The 22,187-nt window shown below is 46.4% G+C and overlaps 1 protein-coding gene across 1 annotated transcript in view; it reads right to left on the reverse strand.

Moving 5' to 3' along the window:
• Ift140 (intraflagellar transport 140) overlaps window positions 1–22,187 on the reverse strand; it is a 76,859-nt gene that overhangs the window by 38,932 nt on the left and 15,740 nt on the right. The window contains exons 10-18 of the mRNA XM_052194623.1: window positions 20,004–20,207; window positions 19,564–19,636; window positions 18,866–18,957; window positions 12,186–12,313; window positions 11,751–11,868; window positions 8,944–9,074; window positions 7,330–7,498; window positions 6,303–6,434; window positions 2,149–2,348 (exon numbers count right to left, since the gene is read on the reverse strand). Coding sequence (XP_052050583.1) covers window positions 2,149–2,348; window positions 6,303–6,434; window positions 7,330–7,498; window positions 8,944–9,074; window positions 11,751–11,868; window positions 12,186–12,313; window positions 18,866–18,957; window positions 19,564–19,636; window positions 20,004–20,207 — 1,247 coding nt within the window. The remainder of the gene's footprint in view (window positions 1–2,148; window positions 2,349–6,302; window positions 6,435–7,329; window positions 7,499–8,943; window positions 9,075–11,750; window positions 11,869–12,185; window positions 12,314–18,865; window positions 18,958–19,563; window positions 19,637–20,003; window positions 20,208–22,187) is intronic.

A 22,187-nucleotide genomic window follows, 5' to 3' on the forward strand; every position in this document is an offset into this window, starting at 1 on the left:
TGCCTGTCACAGCAGAGCAGCAGGTGGGACACGAGGATGGAACCCACTAGCTTTTTTCAGAAAGACCCTCGCCCTCTCTCCAGCTAGGGTATGATAGGCTAGCGGACACCTCCAGAGGCCATGCTTTCAGAGAGGCTGGATCCCACAGTCTGTGGCTCCCCAGCAAGTATATAAAATCTGTACCTGTGGTGCTAAATAGTCCACAGAACCCAGGGATGCTGGACCACATCTGTGACAGAGGTCCTGGTGTACCCTTGCTAGATGGCTCCTTGGGATGCAGCACTGCTTGATCATGGCCACCCAGAGGCAGAAATCACTGCTGGCATATGCAGCAAGAGGAAGCTGGCTCTATCAGAACACGAAGGTCAGTGACATTCTCTCCTCTGGCTCCCTCTCCTAGTAAATGCCAAACTTTGCTACTTTCAGCCTTCCTGTGACTCATGTCGATCAGTTTAAATTCTGAAACCTGTCCTAGGCCAAGGCTTTGTCTTTAGTCAGAATAAACAGTGAAACAAATTGGTCCCTTAAACACACAAAGACACTGATAATGACATATGAGCATTTACAGATTGGCCACATGCGACATGCTCAGCACACCTGGAAACAAGGAGGCCCATGCCCACGAACAGCACTCAGACTCAAGCATTTAGCTATGCCTTCTTCCCACTTGTCTCTTCCTCTAAGACATTTTTATATCTAGTCCTACACTAATACTATGCATGTGCCTAAACACATTAGTATTGTGTATGTGTCTATATGAAGTACACTAAAGGTTTAGAGTGGCCATGCAGTCTGCTTTAGGTTGTGAACATGACCATAGTAAATGAAAGTGATCCAGGAAAGGTTGGACTTGCTGGTCACCTCCAAGCTAAATGTCTACATGGCCAGTGTGCAAAACAAACAAACAAACAAAAAAAACCCTCTCAACTATAATAAACAGTTTTAATAAACAGCTCTGATTGTTCTGAAACTCACTATGTACACTAGGCTGAACTCAGATGCACAGAGATCCTCTGCCTCCCAAATTCTGGGATTAAAGGCATGCAACACTTTGGCTGCCAACCTTTCCTTTCTCACAGGATAACTCCCACGTTTTATTTTACTCTTTTAAACAAATATCTGCCAAAAACTTAGGCTGAGATTTTTCTGAGTTGACTCAGGAGTGGAAAAAGTACTTGCAGATGGCCTGTACTGATTTGTTTGTTTGTTTTGTTTTGTTTGTTTGTTTTTGCCCATTTTTTAAATATATATATATATATATTTTGGTTTTTCAAGACAGGGTTTCTCTGTGTAGTCCTGACTGTCCTGGAACTCACTCTGTAGACCAGGCTGAAATCCGCCTGCCTCTGCCTCCCAAGTGCTGGGATTATAGGCATGTGCCACCACTGCCTGGCTACTGATTTGTTCTTTAAGATGGGGTCTTACTCTGCATCACAGACTGGCCTGGAATTCACTATACAGTCCAGGCTGGCTTCGCCCTTCTAAGCGCTGGGGCTCTAAGAGCAAGCCAGCACATCTAGATCTCTGTTACTGCTGTCATAAGGTTTAACTGCATTTCATTGACAGTTCTGTTTACTAATACTTTTGAGCAATATTTAGTACCTGCAGAACTTTTGAACAGAGTATTCTGAACACTTTAACATAAAGGAAATAATGAAGGAACAGTTAAAGGCTCCCAGCACCACCGATACCAGGCATCAGGCTTTCCTGCTGCACCCAATACAGTGTGCTAGACACGCTCCATGTCCTTGGGCCCAATGGGCATTTCATTGAGTAAAAAAACAGTTAAACATTGTAATATGATTATAGAAGGGCTGTCAGGTTAAAATGAAATTGACAAAGAAGGAATAAAAGATGGCTTGGTGATTGAGAGCACTGTTGCTCTGGTGGAAGACTTCTACCCACAAGATGGCTCACCACCATCAGTGACCGCAGCTCCTGGCATCAAATGCCCTGACTTAGGCACTAGGAACGCATGTGGTGCAGATGTGTGTGTGTGTGTGTGTGTGTGTGTGTACATACATACATATATATGCAAGTAAAATACATATAAATCTAAAAAAGCTTTTGAAATAGAAGGCATTAAAAAGGCTGACGGCTCTAGGGAGGATGCATATAACTTCAACACCTGAGTGAGGGACTCCTTACCTCTTGATGAGTTTGATAGATTTGAAAGCTTCATCCATGTCTCCAATGGTGACAAAGAAACTGAAGTTGAGCATGGCATCCCGAGTAGGCTTGTCACAGTCCTCCAGCCCCACAAAGTCTCGAAGGGGCCTCTTGGCTACCATCTGAGGGATGTGGTAGTGCCCAGAATCCACCCTGTCTTCTTTGTCTGCTTCCCCAGGCTGGAGGACAAAGGCCCCATATGCTTGTCAAACAGTATGTAAGCTACCTCCCTATAGTCAGACAACTACTGGGAAACCTATATGCAGGGATGCATATGTATATAGCCATAGGCCAAATGGTTCCCACAGGATCCTGGGAAACCTTTAATGTCACTGAAATGCTCAGAGATTTGGGCCTTGATTTCAGGTGAACAAAGGCTGCTCAGGTGTAAAATCGTTTGTCAGCCTTAGTAATATCAGAGTCTCACATTAAAAATAACTCTTTCAACCCCCATCTCCCAGAGTTTCCCTTATCATAAAGACATTTACCAGTTTAAGTGCCTTAAGTCAGATACACATGCACACATCTTAAAGCACAGCAGCCTGCCCTTCTGGAACAGGCAGAGCCCGAGGGGCCCGAGGGGCCCGCCTTCTGCTCTCGGCTTCTGTACCCGTGCTCCTCTCCAGCCTGGCACTTCCTTCTCTCTGCAGACCATTTGCTATGTATGTACACTCGAGCACACATTTGTCACATGACTGACTATCCAGGTGGTGGCTTCAACCACCTCCCTCTCCAGCTCAGATGTCATGAACAATTCAATCTCACTGTTCCTTCTGAGCCTACCTGGCAAGCCCAGCGAGAAGTCCCCAGGAGGAACCAACATTTGACCTGGACTCTGAAAATATGGTGGAATTTATCATGCTTTGTTGTAGTTGGAAAACCCTTCTAGATACAGCATAGGATATAAGCAAAAGGTTCTGTTGTTGTTGGCAGCTTGAGTTACATACACACACACACACACACACACACACACACACACACACACACGGTAATACCAACTAGGTGACAGAAGAGTTTGGCTAACTGTGTACCAAGCTGGATGCTGTCCTTCACACTGGTAACAGCATCATCCATGGTGTGGTTCTAATGAGAGCCCAATTTACTGTGTGAGCACCCTGGGGAGCCTTGGAATCCCTTACTTATGTACCAAGCTTCTTATTTTAGCTCCTTGTTGCTGATCTGTGAGGAGCTGTGTTCTATGGCCCCTCTGCCCAGAGCACATCTGAACTTGTCTCATCTGGGGAGCTAAACAGGGCTTGGACCTCATGGTATTTGGATGGGAGGCAGAGACTGTTTATCCTATGTCACAGTAAACTGGAGCAACCTGCCAGTCACATGATAAGGGTACTTGGAACTAAGAATACTGGACTCTCCCAGAGCATTCTGGGATGTGTGGGCACTTAAAACTTGTGGAAAAGGAGACTGCCTGTTGGCAAACAGTGAAAGAGTAGCTTTTAAAGAAACAGAACACCTTCAGGCTGCTCCTTGGCAGAACTCTGCAGGGTAAACTAATGATACTACCTTTATTACAAACAGGATCAAGCATTTCCTGCATCTGGAGATCATATGCAGTGGCTCCACATGCCACAGGTACACACCAGATTAAGAACCAATAGGCTCCTGCCAAACTTTACTAAGTTACATGGCTCCGGGACCTCCAGGGAAGTTTCCTACCAGGTGAGCAGGGTTGGCACACACAACAGAGCGAGAAGAAAAGCATCTCAGGGACATGACCAAGGTGACAAGCCACTACTTGGGGCTTCATACTTACAACTGCATCATAGACGCCTCTTCTGTGGAACAACAACTATGAATGCAGGCACAGAGAGGGAGTCGAGAAAAAAGAAAGCATGCATAAATGTGTGGACAAAACGGAAGTGCAGGATGGGAAATTAACTTAGAAAATTCAACAGAGAGCATTCGAAAGAGCTTTCCAAACTCTCTGTTTTCAGGTCACAGGGAAATTAAATCAAAGAACATAAAACAAGAATGAAAAATGGCAGGGAAGTGTCAGTATAGTGGAGGAATTCTATTTTAAAATAAAGCATTAGGGATTCCTGCGCTGATGGAAAAAGGACTCACAGGATTACACAGATCACATAAACACCTCCCAGCTTTAAAGACACCCACTCCATTTTTAAGGCCCGTGGAAATGTAATGTACAATCTGCTCACACACCAACTTCTGGTGGCGGTGCGATACTTTTGCATATGCTAACTTAGAGAACTGGAACCAACTATCCTAGATTCATCTTTATTTAAAACACGTGTATCATTATATATGCATGTTTGCTGATCTTAAAACTAGATGTGATCAGTAAATGGTCACGAGGGGCAGCAACCACATCTACACTATTCTATACACTAGCTCCTTCAGAGTGACTTGCAGCTCTGGAAGAGCTGAGTGAGGCTTGTACCTTTATGACTTCCTAGCAGTCTGCACCATACAGTTTCACTCACTAGCTTATGATTGTGAGGAGCGGACTGCATAGGTCCTGGTTTTTACTCTGTCTCCCTGGGGCCAATCTTCCTACTTACTTTTGGCTACAAAAGCAACAAAAGGCTCAGTCAGCCACAGTTGGAAACATCTGAAGTCCTAGCAATCTCAGTACTCCAGAGGCTGAGGCAGGACTACTGTGAGTTCAAGGCTACCCTAGGCCACATAGATACAAGTTTGCAAGAAAGAAAGAAAGAAAGACAGGCAGAAAGAAAGAAAGAAAGAAAGAAAGACAGACAGACAGACAGACAGACAGACAGAAAGAAAGAAAGAAAGAAAGAAAGAAAGAAAGAAAGACAGAAAGAAAGACAGAAAGACAGAAAGAAAGACAGAAAGACAGAAAGAAAGACAGAAAGACAGAAAGACAGACAGAAAGACAGAAAGAAAGAAAGAAAGAAAGAAAGAAAGAAAGAAAGAAAGAAAGAAAGAAAGAAAGAAAGAAAGAGAGAGAGAGAGAGAGAAAGAGAGAGAGAGAGAGAGAGAGAAAGGGAAAAACTGAGAGAGGAGGTTAGAGAAATGGCTCAGCAGTTAACAGTAAGCACTGCTCTTGCAGAGAACCACAGTTCAGTTCCCATCACACAGGCACTGCCTGTGCCGCCTCTGGCCTCCAGGGCACCTGCACTCATGTGCACATACTCACGTGTAGACACAAATACATATAGGTAAGTCATTTGTAAAAAGATAGAAAGGTTCATTTCAGACAATGAGAACAGCGCAGAGATCATTTTAAAGACATCACCATACGGGGAAACGCAGAAACACCTAGGTAAAAGGTAAAAGCCGACAGTATTGCTCCCCTCCCCCCAACATTTCGAGTATGCCAATACAAGAGAAGTGACGGATAATATGTACTTTTTTTTCAGAAAATGTGGGTCCAGTAAGAGGGCGGCTACTTCAGTTCAGGGGATCAAAGCCACAGCAGCAGCTCGCAGATCAGTGTGGAGCTCACCAACAGCTCCAGCCCCGCAGCCTGGCCTTGGCCCCACAGGCTCTAGATCCTATGTGGAGAAAGGCCCTCAGGTTGTGGGGTGTAGCTCAGTGTGTTTGAGGGCTTGAGTTTGACCCTCAGCACTGAAATAAGGCAGGAAAAAGAAAGAAGCAGCAGCTGCCATCTGCAGTCACCACAGCCACAGCCTCTCAGGTGGCAATGGAGCCCAGAGCAGAAGATCTAGAAGTCGGTAAAAGTGGCAGAGTGCGTCTGTCTGGACTCAGCCCATGCAATGTGACATTTTAGAACCGCAGTCCAAATGGGTGTTGGACACGTAAAATAAATGGGTTAGGATGTGTGCTAGTGTCTGCTAACCTTCAAAAGCTTATAAACATGTGCGTGTGCCTCACTTATGTCTAGGTACGCAAGCCTGAGTGGTGACAGCAGCTGCCGTACCTCGAGCACTGCTGGGCTGGGGTCAGGAAGATCTGTATCATTTGTAATTCTAAATTCCTCAAGAAGTATAGAGGGATATTTATTCTAAAAAATCCAGCTAGAATACAAGGAAATAACAGAAGCTTAAAGTTTGCCTTTAGAAGGAAAGCCAAGAGGGAAGGGCCCACTCACATCTCAAGTGTGCTAGACATGGGAAAGAAAGCACCAGGGAAAGGTGAAGACAGGAGGAACTGCAGGCACCAGGCGCTCCCACCTTTTTTGTGAAGTAGTAGTGAGGCACTTCCATGCCCAGAAGGCTCTGGTAGGTTGAAGGCCGAGGGAAGCTGTCATGGAGCAGAAAGCCATGTTCTTCAGAAGCAAAGAATGAGAGAATCAACACTTCTTCCTGGAAGACACAGGGCAGTGTCACTCTTGTTTTAAATTCAGCAACATAATTTCCTATTTTCTTCTCAATTCCTTTTCAGGGTGTACAGTCTGGCAATGTTCCTTCATCGCAGTGATACAGAAGCCACTTTGATCTAGTTTATCATTCTGGCAATTGAGGCTCAAGGACAGGATTTGTTGTTCCTGATATTCTCAGGGCACTGACTGATTTTAGACGGTCTCAGGGGGCGGATTCCCATCTCTGAGAGGAATGCCTCCATCAGAAAAAAATGAGTCCTTAAACAACAGTGTGGCCTTCCCTGTGGTAACTTACTTGGGAGTTCTACATGCAAACTTCTCTGAGAGGAAGATAGGTTACAGAGGCATACAGACTGCTTTACTTTTTAGGCCCAGCTGGCATCTTGTAAAACATAAGCCTAGCAAAGTAGCAGAGTCCCAGTCCCAGTGAGTGTACTATTCTAGAACCAAGAGCACATCTACATAAAGTTAAACCCTACAGGAGGGTAGGCAGTGAGGAGGCCGAGACCGTGACTGACTGAGGTCAGGTTGATGAGCAGTGACTGAGGACTGAAGCTGTATCTCAGACCCAATCTCGACAAGTGCCAACACAGTAAGGTTAGTTTGTACTGACTATCTAAAAAGTGCTCTGCCCACAGAGAAGGAGCAATATGGAACAGTTAAGAGAATCAAGAAATCAGTATATTTGAAGGACAAGAAAAGTGGCTCAGGGTGGGTCTGTGAGGCATTGGTTTATGGAAATGATTTTGGTGACACAGTCATCTTATTCATGAAAGAATTTTCCCAGGAACTATCCCATAAGCTATGCCAGCAAGACACTATCTGGCAAATGGTGGCCATATATGTCTGAACAGGTAACACAGCAAAGCAGTAGGTACCTTGTGGCATGTGCCTTCCTCCACATGGGGCTGCTTGTCCCCAGCCTGGGGCTGGGCTCCAGGTGCCTCCTGCAAGGCCTCGCACACAAAGAGCCTGGGCTCACTCTGATCCCAGAAGTGGTTCACAGGAACGTAACTTGCTAGGCTCTCATTCATAAAGAAGTGGGTCCTAAAACAGAAGGAAAAACCCAGCCCCGACTCAGAGAGGAACTCTTCTACTGCTGCTGCTGCCCACACTCGCTCATAATCCTGTTAGTCAATGCCAGCAGGTGATGACACTGTTGGAAGGTGTATGGCTTCTGGAGCACCTTTGGGCCACTTACCACCACACATTCTATCTGATCATATTCTTGCAGACTTTGAGAAATGGGGAGAAAGGGTTTGTGAAGTCTGGCTTAGGGGGATACAGGGAGCTCAGTGAACTAGGTGGCAAAGACTGGAGATCTCAACAGGAGACTAGCATGGTGGCACATGCCGTTAGTCTCAGCTGTCTGGGAGATGAAGGCAAGATAATCACATGCAGAGGCAGACTTTGAGGAAAAAGAGGCAGTCATTCTTACATGCCCCCTGAGAGGAGCGCAGTGAACCCAGGATGCAGGTGTGTAATGGCACTGCTGGGGCTCAGTGGCTCTTGGTGGTTATGTAGGACCCACTCCTACAAGAGACATGGGCCTCTCATAGATGCCACTAGCACCAGTGGTGCCCACAGGCCGTGGCCTGCTTAGTGCTGTGTGTAAATGATATGACACACACAGAATTTAGGATGGAACATACACCAAGGACCTACAAGTTGTGTCATTTGTACTATGAGGAGTCTGGCCAGAGAGACTGGTCTGGCAAGAGAGTTGGAACAGGCAGAAGATGTTGCCTATTCTTGAAAGAGAAGCCATGAAAATCAGGCAGAGTGGAGAATAAGAAGACATTTCATAAGATAAAGGGAGCAGGAGGGAGTAAAGGAAAGGTTAGTCTCAAAGACTTATGACTGGATTGGGCTGAGGCTGTGTCAGTCCGAGGGGCAGCCACATTCTGAAGCAGGAGCTCCATTAGTTGGAAAGAAGAAGAGGAGGCTGTTGAGGTAAGGCATCAACAGAGATGAGACGGAGAGTGATCAGATGAAAGGAGGCTCCAGAGAAGGGTCCAAGGAGGCAGGCAGGACCCAGGGAGAGACAGCAAGAATTTGGGGTAGACTGTGGAGGAAGATCTGAGGCAGAAAGGCAGGACCTGCCAGAGCTATTGGAAGGAAGACTGGGGCTGGGGTGTAACTAAGGGTTGGGCTTGCTTAGCACACACCAGGCCCTGGGATGCACCCTCAGCATCACAGTCAAACAACACAAACAGCATCAGCAACAGAACAGAACAAAATGGGATGACAGGAAAAGCGAGGCCTGCACGCACCCCGGCAAGCGCCCGTCCCTCAGCTCTCTGTGAGCTCCAAGGTAGGCCGTGGGGTCCCCACTTGATCTGCGTTCTGCACTTACTGCACTGCAGGCACACCTTGCACCTGACTCCAGTCACACAGACCTAAATACAGATAGGAGCCAAGTTTTGTAAGTGTTTGAAGTCCTAAGTAGGCACATACTGTTTTCACCTAAATCCTCCCACCTGTAACCTTACTCATTAGTCGGCGGCTCACTAAAGGGCAGCGTTTGGATCTGTCCGATCTGTCCAGTCTTGAAGTTGAAGACATTCACTGTGTCCATTTCAACATCATAGATGTAGATTTTGGAATCAGGACTATTGTCAACCTAGGAAAGAGAAGACATAATGGCACAGGGTAGTGAGTGCCTTAGGAAGTGTACCCACGGGACTGACACAGCATGTCCTTGAGGAAAATGCACCTGCTGTCAGCCACCTTGGCTTCCAGTAAATGGCACACTACTAGAACAATAACTTAATTCCTGTTAAGTTATACTAAACCCACTGGAACAGCTTCTTAGTTACTACTTTGTAATTTCAGAAACTTAGAACAAAGTCTAAAAAATTGTGAGCTGTTCTTAGTTTTAACTGGAGATTTATAACAAGAAAAGAAAAACAGAGTCTCACTATGCAGTTTTGGATGACTGGGACCTGGCTGGTCTTGACTCAGAGATCTGTTTGCCTCTGCCTCCTGGGTGCTGGAATTTAAGGCATATGCCACTATGCTCAGCCTGGAGGAAGATTAACCAAAGGACTCAAAAGGAATCTGGATTTATGGCAAAAGTATCATCCCTACAATTGAATACAAATAAAACAAACTTCACAAAGATGGCAGTGACACAAGTTATGAGTAGTGATTCTAGGAGAGGCCAGCAGCAGGAGCACAGAAAGCCTGGCAGCTCCTGCTGTACTGACTGCAGCTCACTCACAGTGGGGAGGAGCTGCTAAGGTCCATTTAGTCACAGAAGCACCATTCAGGAGAGCGAGATGTGGGAGTCACTGAGTGAGCATCGACAGATCAATGGAGAAAATGTGTCTGCCCAAATGACTCAGACACAAATGTGGATGAGGCCCAGAATGTGACAAGGGTGACAGAAATCAGACTCAGAAGGCCACACACAGTTTATGACAGGTCCAGAACAAGAAAACCCAGAGGCATTGAGCAGAGTTGAGGGTAACAGGAGCGAAGATGTTTAGGACCGGCCAGAGGGGCAGCTGTACTAGACTGCAAATGTGCCACTGAATCGTTCACCTAAAGGATTGACTTTATGTTACACGGGCTCTCATCTCAAGTGTTAAGAGACCCTGTGTTAAGATAAAGGTATGTCAGCATCCCTAAGGGCACACTGAGCCCGTGACTGCTCTAGCGATGCTATGTAATAGAAGGAGAAGGTGGAGACACACTGGCCCCAGTCCCAGGAGGCAGCACAGGCAGAGACCACAGCCCAGCTGAGGGTCTTTTCTGCCATCTCCGAAAGCTGCATGAACCTTGCCCCACGTCAGCGTGCTTGGTAAATGGCCTACCAAAGAAAACCACTGGACCGTGGGTTCAGGCTCAGCTGCCCAGGGGATTCTGTCCACCCTTACCGAATGACTACACATTTTAAAGATGTCTTTAAGAAAAAGTTTGAAAAAAAAATATTTATTTGATTCTATGTCTATGAGCATTTTGCCTACATGTATGTATGTGCAGCACATGTGTGTCTGGTGCCCACAGAGATTAGAAGGGGCTGTCAGATCCCCTGGCATTTGGTGTTAAGGGTGGTTATGAGCCACTAGGTGGGTGTTGGAAGAGAACGCAGGCCCTCTGCATGAGCAGCAGGTGCTCCTAACCTGTGGGTCATCACTCCAGCCCCTGTACATGGGTTCCTGCAGGGCACGGGTTTTCTCTTCCCACCACTCCAGCGTTCCTGCCCGGATCTGGAGGATGCTCCACTATGGGCCTCACACTGATGCTGCTTGTGTCCTTACTTTCTTTTGCATTATTTTAATAACTTCCGCTCCTCATCCTCTGTTCCAGCCGAGCTGCTGTTAGGGCCAGGGTCAGTGGGACACCAAAGCACAAGTGACAATGTCGTTTTTTTTGCTGTCGTCTTAGCATGCCTACAGAAGAATGTCATGTATGTGTACACACAAAGAGCTGAGCAAAGGGAGGAGCTGGGTATGACACCCCTTCTTCATTCCCTCCACTGTGACATCAGCATTTATATCCTGGCTAATTCAGGGTACTCCTCAGAATTTCCATCAATGGGCACAATCTGAAAGGCAACCCTGGGCTACTCAAGTCCACAGGCAATGATGAGGGACACATATGCAGAAGGAAACTTTGTTCTAGCAGGTACTAGAGTCATAAGAAGATGTGATTTCTTTGAAAAGATGAGATAAAATTTTGCCAAACCTTTAGACAAAAGAAGACACTTTAGGCTTAATAGTGGTCTTTTCTTGTGACAAAGTCTTTGGCTAGGTGATGAAGAAGACAAACAAGAAAAGGACAAAGAGCTCTCTAAAGAAGACACTGCTGATTCTGAGGAAACCAAAGAAGGGCAGGAAAAGATGGAGAGTATGTGCAGGTGAACATGTAAGGACAGAATATGGATCAGGAGTGGTGGTGCATGCCTTTAATCCCAGCCCTTGGGAGGCGGGGGCAGGCAGATCTCCAAGTTTGAGGCCAGCCTGGTCTATAAAGTGAGTTCCAGAACAACTAGGGCTACACAGAGAAACCCTGCCTTGAATCAACAATAATCCTCCCTGTCTCCCCAACTCCCTGAAAAAAAACAGACTGTATGTGTCCCAAGATGGAACCAGGCAGGAGAGAGCTGCTAGAAGGTAAGAAACTGAGGAAGGAGATAAAGCAAGGAGGGGCTAGAGAGAAGGCTAGATGTGAAGACCCAAAAGGCCTAATGAAGAGACAGAACAGACAGGGCCTGTCAGGGGCTAAAGGCACAGTGCGCATCCTAGGAGGTCCTTCATATGGACCAGAAGGCCAGCAGGGATGTCAGCCTTACCTTGCTAAGGAGGATGCTGATCTTGTTCCCATTGGCATTGCATCTCAGAGAAGTGATGCTCCCCACATCAGGGATCAGCTGGGCCAGGTTCTTGCAGCTGCAGTGCACTTTTGCTTCCCTGTGTGAGGATAGGGGGGAAAGAATGACATCAGCATCCTCTTGGCACCTTCCTGCTGGTCAAAGATATTAGTTTCTCTGACTGCTGAGCTACAGCGTGTTCTGTTCAGCTCAGCACTTCTCATCTTGTGCACTTAACCCCCTAGTCCAGGGAAAAGGAGGTTAATTTTTAAAACCAATAAAAGGTCTCTTCTATATTACAAAAAAAAAAAAGGTGTCATGTGAGATAAGACATTGTTCCAATTTCCTATCTACTAAATAGTCTCATAACTTAAAAACAAAAGAGCATCTAATACTTGTTGTGGATGGAAACTGTACCTTCTGGAAAGATCGAAACTTTTAAAATGAGCTAAATCTGTCCCTGCAACCAGGAAAGTCCCACAGACGTCTAGGAAGCAGGGGCTCCCCTCAGTCTCGGAGAACAGCAGAAGTTGTTTGACAGTTCCCTGGAGAAAGAAGCACAGGTCAGCTATTCACATCTATGGTGCGGTGCCCCCTTTCTCTCCTGAACAAGATTCATCCCGTGTACTCTGTTCACACATCCAGTAGTGATTACTCGGGGGCTGGCATGCATTAGAGCAGGGTTGGTTGCATAGGAAGACTGGCCTGTCTTCAGTATGGCCTTGGTGCCATATGCTCAGGGCAAGGATCAAAAGTACACACAGGCCCCTTAGTTAAGAAGTACCCCGTGGTCACGCACAGGTTGATGGACTGTACCAAGGGTAGACAGATGGTGACCTCTGTCCCTCTGAGTTGGTCTGGGTGGGCACTGTGTTAGAGCAGCAATGATATTCCTCATGTAGCTGATATTAGGTTCCTGGTCTTTAAGGTAGTGAGATGGGGAGAGGACCTCTGCCAGGATGGTTGTCATATCCTGGACATATGCCACTTGTGGAATGCAAGCCACACTTATAACACAGTCATACTTGCTGTACCTTACATCTCAATAAAATGCTTAAGAAATTAATGTCTCACCAGACAGTGGTGGCGCACGCCTTTAATCCCAGCACTTGGGAGGCAGAGGCAGGTGGATTTCTGAGTTTGAGGCCAGCCTGGTCTACAGAGTGAGTTCCAGGACAACCAGGGTTACACAGAGAAACCCTGTCTCTCAAAAACAAACAAACAAACAAACAAGCAAACAAAAGAAATTAATGTCTCTTCTGGGGGCAATGCTTAAAAATGAGGTAAACCAGGAAGAAGCCAGCGATTGGAGAGCCCAGAAAAGGAGACAACATGTACTGAGCTGTTCCGTGGCTCTGTATCTAGGATCCTTAAATCTGGTAGTGAGCAAGAAGCAACAGAGAATTGTATGCTTTGAGGCTGGGCATATGGAGCTGAGGCCATATGGGTACATTACTGCAGGAAAGGAGACAACACTCTCCAGGTCAAGTTCACCCACACCTGCTGTTTCCATAATTTCCACTTCTCAGGGGCCACATACATCTACCCTAGACTCAGAAAGTGGGGGTACCCCACTTCTCTCTCCTCTGTCAGAAGCAGACCCTCAGAGTGTCTCCTCATTATACCTCCCAAGCTTCACTCATCCTCCACCAACCTGATCTTCTCACCACATAAGCATACAAGTTATATTCTTTTTATTACATAATATTTTTAGTGATTATTTGGGAATTTCACATCATGCACCCCAATCACGATCACTTCACGATCTCCCCAGCTCTGTCACCCCCAACTGTTGTAACCTCCTTCCATTCTTCCCAAAAATGAGAAGGGCCAAGTGGTGAGGGCACACACCTTTAATCCTAGCACTCTGTAGGCAGAGGCAGAAGGATGTCTGTGAGTTTGAGGCTAGCCTGATCTACAGACTGAATTTCAGGATCACCAGGGTACACAGAGAAACCTTGTCTCAAAAAGCCAAAAGAAGAGAAAACAAAACGGAGTCCAATTTGTGTTGCCCATATACTGGAGCTTGGTCAAACCCCCAGTGACCAGCCCCTTAAAGAAACTGAGTCTCTCCCTACCTGGACCCCTGTCAGAAGCCATCAGCTGTAGAGAGCTACACTTCAGCATCCTTAGCACAGTTTTAAGAGTTCTCTTGGATGGCTTCCTGTCTAGGCTGTTACTTTTTTGGGGTTGGGGGTTGGGAGTTGTCACAGAAGTCTTCCACATCTCTTTCTCAGTCTGCAGGCATTGACACCACTGTAAAAGTATTTTCTTTGCCCTTTACAGTCTGTGGGAGCACAGATCATGGACTTCCACATGGCCTTTGGCATCAGCACATGCCGTGGACCTCAGCATGGCCTCCAGTGGCAGCAACGACCATGACATTAATGCAGCACTCTGCCACAGCAGGGCCTCAGGCAGCAGCACAGACCACAGACATCCAAATGACCTGTGGTGGCAACATGAGCCACAGACAGCAGCATGACCATCTGCTATAGGACCACAGACATCCATGTAACCTCAGTTTGGCATGGCCCAGGGTAGTGGGCCAGATACCAATGTGGCCTCCAGAGGCGGGAAGGACTGTAGAGGTCTTTCCAGGAGTCCAATGCAGAAAGTGAACCATTTTTCGTCTCAGACATCCTGCCGTTGCTCAGAACCAGGGCGATTGTGCAGCTGGGCAGCATGTTCAGGGCTGAATCTGCTACGCACACCACCCTGTGGGCCCCACTCAGCAAGAACCATGCTCCCCTGTCTACTGCAGCCCCCTCTCACCCAGTTACCATCACCACATCTCCAGTTGTTCTGCTTCTCTCCACCACAACACTCCTGGCTCTGTTCCTCCATCTTATCACCTCTCTCCATCACATATTCCTTTGCTAAACTGGAAATCGCAGTGTGACACACTGTAATTTTTTTCCCAAACAGCTTTACATTCAAATATTCACTGCAATGAGTTGTTGGTTTAGTTCACAGTTTCTGGTTTCTGAAGCACCATAAATACTGGACTATTGTCCCAGCTTCTCTCGGCTATCCTGCTGTTGCCCAGAGTCAGGGTGATGTTGCAGCTAGGCAGGACGTCTGGGGGCAGGGTCTGTGTATACTTCTGGCTCCCTGTCCCAGATGTCTGCCATTCTCAGGCTTGCTGGGCTCAACCTTTGTGCTCAGAGCCCGTGGGCAGCACAGCTGCTCCTGCCCCCACTCTCCATCTACTAGCAGGGCAAGCAACACAAGCTACAACCACTGTGGCTCCATATTTAGGGGCCAGCTCTATTCAAGAATGAGTAAGGCAGCTTCAGCCTATTGCAAACCACCCTGTCCTCAGGGTCAACTTGGTATAACTTGTGCAAATTTCAGGCAGTGCTGCTGCCCTGTGCCTTCTGTCTCCTAGCAGGGCAGCACAGGAAGCAGCTGTGGCAGCTCGGTGCTGGGGCTGACCAGTAGGCCCACGGCTAGCCCTCTTCAGTCATGCCCTAATTCTGTGGGAGCTCCAGGTGTCCACACATCTTCCTGTCATCTGTGCTTGCAGCTCCAGGCTCATCCGGCATGACCTCTGTGCTTGCAGCATGCTGGCTGAAACTGGGCAGCGAAGGGTACAGATTCCCCATTCTTTACCTCTTGTGACTGTCCCCGCCATCTTTCTTTCTAACTTCGTGAGTCCATTTTTAAAAAACACATTCCCATAAGACTTGCCTCCCCTCCCCCAGTTGTTTCAGATACTGCAGGCTCTGCAGATTCCTTTCCTGCCATTGTGTTGCCCTTTGGAGCCTCCATGGGCCTCAGACTCCACTGAGCTCCATGGTGGGCACCACCATCATGTTTGTCTTTCTTAAGAAGCTATATTCTAATGAAAATCTACACAAAACCAGAAGAGGCAAGCCAAAGTCTATCCTATTCCTGCTTACACCACATCAACGCAACAACTTCCTGCCTCATTCTATTCTACCCAGGGCTCTGTCTTCTGCCCTGACCATATACAAACCATACCGTAAACTTCTCTAAAGGTAATGGTGGAGAAAATAGAAAGGAGTCTCTGAAGTCACCTTATTACTGAGCCAGACATTAACAAAGCCACACGTCTGCCTCCTGAGGAGTGATAAGAGTCTACAAGGACATGCCAGTTGTTTGCTGGGAATGTGAGAGAGACCTCTAGCATTTCCTCACTGGTCATAACCAGCACACATGACACCTATGACATTAGAATGGCAGACAAGCTGGTAGTGTGGCTTAATGTACAGCGTGTGCATTATGAGGATTGGGTTGTATCCAAACACTGCACCCAAACAAAAATCAGAGGAAGGGGTCGGAGAGAACCCAACTCCATGACAGCTGCTGGTCCTAGAAGCAGGCTCCGTAGTTCTGCTTCCAATTCCTGCATAGCCGAAACCTGCAAGTCCTTTCGCAACTCTGGTATAGCCTTCCCTTAATCTGTTGTGAAGAACAGTCCCTCTCTCTAGGCTTTCATTTTTTTCCAAAATCTACTTTTCTTTTTTTATTTTTTGAGACAGGGCTTCTCCATGTAGCCCTGGCTGCCCTGGAACTTACTCTGTAGACCAGGCTGGCCTTGAATTGATTAATCTGTCTGCCTCTGCCTCCCAAGTGCTGGAATTAAAGGCATGCACCACCACTGCCCAGCTCAAAATCTTTTAACAGGGGTTTTTAAATGTTTTAACCTTCTTTCTAGTCCAATGCCTACCAAAGGTAGAGGAAAGGAAAGGTTATTAGGATACTGGGGAAGTGGACCTGCTTAGAAATAGTTCTTTGGAGCAAATCCAATCTGTGTTGTCAGGATATCAGCAGTTTAGTTTGCATCAAACAGCATTAGCTCGATACAGAAGCCTGAGGCTGTTGTATGTTATTTGGAAGCAGTAGTTCCTTGGGGGAAATTTCAATCTCCAATTGTCAGGATACCAGCAGCCCAGTTTAGTAGTCTCAGGATAGCAAACATGAATCAGCAGTGGTGGCACAACCCAGCAGAAAGTCTTCACAAGTCAGCAAGAGTGACTAGGACCAGCAGGGATGCCAGGAGAAGTTCTCTGCCTGCGCCTCTCTCAATGAAAAGAAGACTCAAGACTAATGAGGTGTTGCAAAGCTAACTATGCAAGCTCACCATCACTATCCATTGAGTTCTATTTATACTCCCTCCAAACATCATGTGTCCTTCATGGGTCTTGCCTCAGTAAACCACCACGAATCAGCTTAGCAAAACTGTGAGTCTGTATCAGTGGACATATCCAGAAACATATCTACTTCACTGTGCCAATCAGCCCAAGTCCCCAGGAGCAGCAAGAAACCTCCAGAAGTTCTTTTGTGAGTTTCTTTTTATGAAGTCATGACAAACGATAACCAGTAAGGAATGGCAAGATGGCCGGGCAGTGGTGGCACATGCCTTTAATCCCGGCACTTGGGAGGCAGAGGCAGGTAGATTTCTGAGTTTGAGGCCAGCCTGGTCTACAAAATGAGTTCAAGTACAGCCAGGGCTACACAGAGAAACCCTGTCTCAAAAAAACCAAAAATAAATAAATAAATAAATAAATAAATAAATAAATAAATAAATATAAAAAAAATAAAAAAAGAAAAGAAAAGAAAGAAAAGAAAAGAAAATAGAGCAGGGGAGAGGGCACCGGGAGGAGGGGAGGGGGGAGGGCACCAGGAGGAGGGGAGGCTGTACTCCAGATGTGACGCATGAGAGAGAACCCACTCCAGGGCTGGGGAGATGGCTGGTGAGGATCCTCAAAGCCCACATAAAGCCAGGCAAAATGGCATGTCCCTGAGTCCTAGTGATGGTGGGTGGGAGGCTGAGGCAGGCAGGTACTTGGCAGCATGTGGGCCAGCTGGCCTGGCACATATGATGAAGTTCCAGGTCAATGAAAGACCCTGTCTCACATAAAAAGTTGAAGGAGCCAGAAGATGAACACCTGATGCTTTCCTCTGACCCCCATGTACAACATGCATGTGTGCACACAGTTTTCCTGTCATCTCCCCTTCACACACACACACACACACACACAAGATACATAAAACTATAGACAGATTCTTAATCTTCTCATAAAATGTTGCTTCACATAATTGAGTTGCCTTCCCAAAGATGTCTTTTCTTGAAACCCTGTGTGAAAGGGTCTTTGACAAGTAATTTTTTTCTGTGTTTTGGATGAAACCCAGGTCCCTCTTAATGCTAAGCACACAGCCCACCACTGAACTATGCACTCTAGTACAGATGCTATGCTGAGCTCAGCCTGTCACTGTAAGAGGCCAGCACTGCTGCTGTACAGTGTAGAAGGTGCTCCCATCCTGGCTTCATTCAGTTCATCCAGAAATGTCCTCTAAACTGACAGCACAGAGCCTTCCAGATGTACGGCAAACCAGCACGCATTTCCTCCCCTGGATAGTCAAGGTCCAGTGAAATGGACCTTCTCCCCGAAAAAGGCTCTAACTCTGCCTCCCTCTTTCAGAGGTCACAGCCATGGATGGGCAGGCTACCCCGGAGCCCGTGGTTTTTTTGTTTGTTTGTTTGTTTTGTTTTTTAGATTTGGTTTTTTCAAGACAGGGTTTCTCTGTGTAGTCCTGGCTGTCCTGGAACTCACTCTGTAGACCAGGCTGGCCTCAAACTCAGAAATCTGCCTGCCTCTGCCTCCCAAGTGCTGGGATTACAGGCGTGCGCCACCACGCCGGGCTGATAAAGCTATTTTAAACATGTGTGTGTGTGTGTGTGTGTGTGTGTGTGTGTGTGTGTGTGTGTGTGTGTGGTGTGTATGTAGAGAAAGAGGAATTGGTAACTAGATCTACAGATATTAAAATACATCCATAATCCCCTTATTTACAATACTGAAATGAAAAGACATTTAAAATGTATTATTTTCCTTTCCCTTTGAGACAGTCTTATCACCTAACGGAGGCTGGTCTTTCTTGAACTCAAGAACATCATGGCTCAGGTTCCAAAGTATTGGGATTACGTATCTGTATAATTTCTTGTTAGTGTTATTTTTCTGATGCTGTATTGAGTACACGACCCGGCACCCATGTTTTGCAGTGAGCCACCTGATGGAAAGACAGCATCTTCAATGTGACTGTCACACTCACTGTCAACAGTCACTTACCTGCCAGGTCCGGACTTGGAGTCGGTTTGGCTCCACAGTGTAAATGCTTTCCTCGTGCATGGCTAGTACTGAGGTTTCACACAGGAATGTCCCTGAAATGAAAGATGAGCACTGAAACAGCAGCAGCGTGATACAAGTCCTACCTGTGGAATCCCTAGTCAGGCTGGTTCTCATGGTAACTCTGTGAGACTATCTTACCTGAATCTTGTATAGAGTTCCAGAATAAAAAAGAAAAAAAATAGTACAAACACTAAAAATGTAAAGCCAAGAAACATGAAAATATAGTAAAAAAAAAAGAAGAAAAAGAAACACTAAGAAACGTGTGCTCAGAGCATAGGGAACTATGGAGGCTTCAGGCCCTAGGCCTGATCTGGGAGATGAACACACCCACCCTGCTTATCAGCTGTATTTCCTCTTCCCTGGGTTGAAGGTGTTCCCAGGAGTTCAACCCCTAGGACAGCATGCCTGATAAACACCTGCCCACAGCTTGAGGAACTTCAGGAACTTCAGAAGCTTCTGTGCCCCTCCAAAGGTACTGAGGAACATTATCAGTCAGGGAGGCTGACAACACAGACAACTCAAGACAGCTTAGCACTGGTCGTACAAGTTATCCTACAGATAACGGAGCTCATCTTTGCTCCAAGGGACTCACAGGACAGAGGAGCAGCGGAGGCTTCACTGGGTGCAGAGATTCTAACCTGCATTCCTTAAGGTGGATCCTGAAGGTTCAAAGATCGCCACCTGTTTTCCATTCCAGACAGCCACAGCATCCTAAATGAACATGGATGTCCAAAGGCCGAGGTGAGGAAGAATACAACAGACCACAGACCCACTGTGTGCTTCCAAAGCCTGCCCTCTTCCTGCATCACTGAGGCTTACCATGCTGTCAGCCAGATTTCAAATCACTGAGTCTTCCATGAATACAGGCTAGACCTAAAATGCCTGTGTGCTTTTAGTATTTTCTTTATAAATAGGACACATGCAGACATTCAGGATGGTAATCCAGGGGGGCAATGAGAACGGCTTTTGCTGCCTCCAAGCCCGCTTGCTATTCTGAATTACCCAAATGCCCTAGCAGGCAGTTCTGCTTACACAGAAGACCATATATCTACCACCCGCAGGTGCCCTCGGTAGTCACCTTGGTGGCGAATACTCCACTGATGTGCATGTCGGTGCGCAGGCTGTGTGTGCCCCCCGTGGACAGGAAAGACACATTGACTAGGCTCGGGGAGATCTGCACGGCAGCCACTTGTTGGTGGAAGTGTGACGACATGGCTTGCTCACTGAGGATGGACACAGACTCCGCGCTGCTCACTGCTAGCAGGTTCTTCCTGGAGCCCCACTTCAGTACCATGTAGGGAGAATCAAATGCATAAAGCAAGCAGGAGAGACACAGGCAGAAAGTTCATAAACACCCTCTTTGAGAGTCCACAGCCACTTCTTTTTATTTAAAAAACAACTCAAAAACTTTTAAAAGGTAAAATATGTATGTTGTAGAAACATTTTAAGATACTGATAGATGTGAATTGTGAACTGGCAGGCACACCTTGGTGGCTGTTCCTCCCAAGGTCTGCTCTAACCACAGGGCATCTGCTGGAAATCTGTCATTCTGATTATGACATACTCATATATATTATTTTCAATGAATTTATAGGAAATTTATGCCATTAAATTACCCAGCTTCCTTCTGCTGGTGAGATATGTTAGTTTCCTAGCTTCAAGTCTATCTGACACATTCCGTTTTCTTTTCTTTTCCTTTCTTTTTGGTTTTTGGATTTGGTTTTTGGAGACAGGGTTTCTCTGTGTAGCCCTGGCTGTCCTGGGACTCACTCTGTAGACCAGGCTGGCCTTGAACTCAGAAATCTGCCTGCTTCTGCCTCTCAGAGTGCTGGGACTACAGGCCTGTGCCACCACTGCCCGGCTCACATTCAGTTTTCAACAAATAATTAAGAGCCATGTAAAAGATCAGAATAAGGCCAAAGGAGAGGGGTCCAGCAGGTGTGGAGGGATGCAGATAATGCTGGACTCAGCAGGACTTCCAGAGGCTGCTACCAATGTGCTCATTCCCATAAGCATTTTAAAGGAATACTGGAAGGTGTGGTGATTCTGCTCTTCAGACGAGCACCAACAAACTGATAAACTGACAACTAAATGCTCCCAGGAAATAAAGCACGTGTATCAAACCTGTACACAGACATTTGCAGCACCTTCATTCTTAACTGCAATTGCCAATCAGCTGAGCAACTAAAAAACTCTGCTCTGCCACATAACAGTATGCTCAACCACAGGAAGGACACTGACACCTGGCGTGACATGCAAGAAACAGGAGGCCAGCAAAGACGTCACAAAAACTGGGTATTATACACCTCTATCTGTCTGTCTGTCTGCCTGCCTGCCATTGATCCATCCATCCATCCATCCAGGCATCCATCCATCCATCCATCCATCCATCCATCCATCCATCCAGTTTTTTCAGACCAAGTCTCTCTTCACAGCTCTGGCTGTCTTGGAACTCAAGAGATCCACTTGCCTCTGTCTCCTACGTGATGGGCTTAAAGGCCACAACACCTAGCTATATGCTTCAATGTTTATGAAATGTCACAATGTGTACGGCTATGGAAGGCAGGGAGAAAGAAAGAGGAGGAGTGGCAAGGATTTCTTTTCAGAATAATTAAAGGGTTTTAAAGTTTATTGTAAAGAAAGAAATTTTGTGGTTAAGGCTGGTAAAACTCTGTAAACATACTAAAACCACTGGGTATGCAACTTATATCTTGATAAAACATTTTTTTTTTTTGAGACAGGGTTTCTCTGTGTAGCCCTGGCTGTCCTGGAACTCACTCTGTAGACCAGGCTGGCCTCAAACTCAGAAATCCGCCTGCCTCTGCCTCCCAAGTGCTGGGATTACAGGCGTGAGCCACCGCGGCCGGGCTGATAAAGCTATTTTAAACATGTGTGTGTGTGTGTGTGTGTGTGTGTGTGGTGTGTATGTAGAGAAAGAGGAATTGGTAACTAGATCTACAGATATTAAAATACATCCATAGTCCCCTTATTTACAATACTGAAATAAAAAGACATTTAAAATGTATTATTTTCCTTTCCCTTTGAGACAGTCTTATCACCTAACAGAGGCTGGTCTTTCTTGAACTCAAGAACATCATGGCTCAGGTTCCAAAGTATTGGGATTACGTATCTGTATAATTTCTTGTTAGTGCTATTTTTCTGATGCTGTATTGAGTAACTGATAAAACTATGTTCCACGTTACTTATGTTCTCTTGGTACAGCAGGCAGTGAGTGCATCAAGTGTGATACCAAGCTGTACAC

The sequence above is a fragment of the Apodemus sylvaticus genome, chromosome 10, assembly GCF_947179515.1.
Source record: "Apodemus sylvaticus chromosome 10, mApoSyl1.1, whole genome shotgun sequence".
Lineage (NCBI taxonomy): Eukaryota > Metazoa > Chordata > Mammalia > Rodentia > Muridae > Apodemus > Apodemus sylvaticus.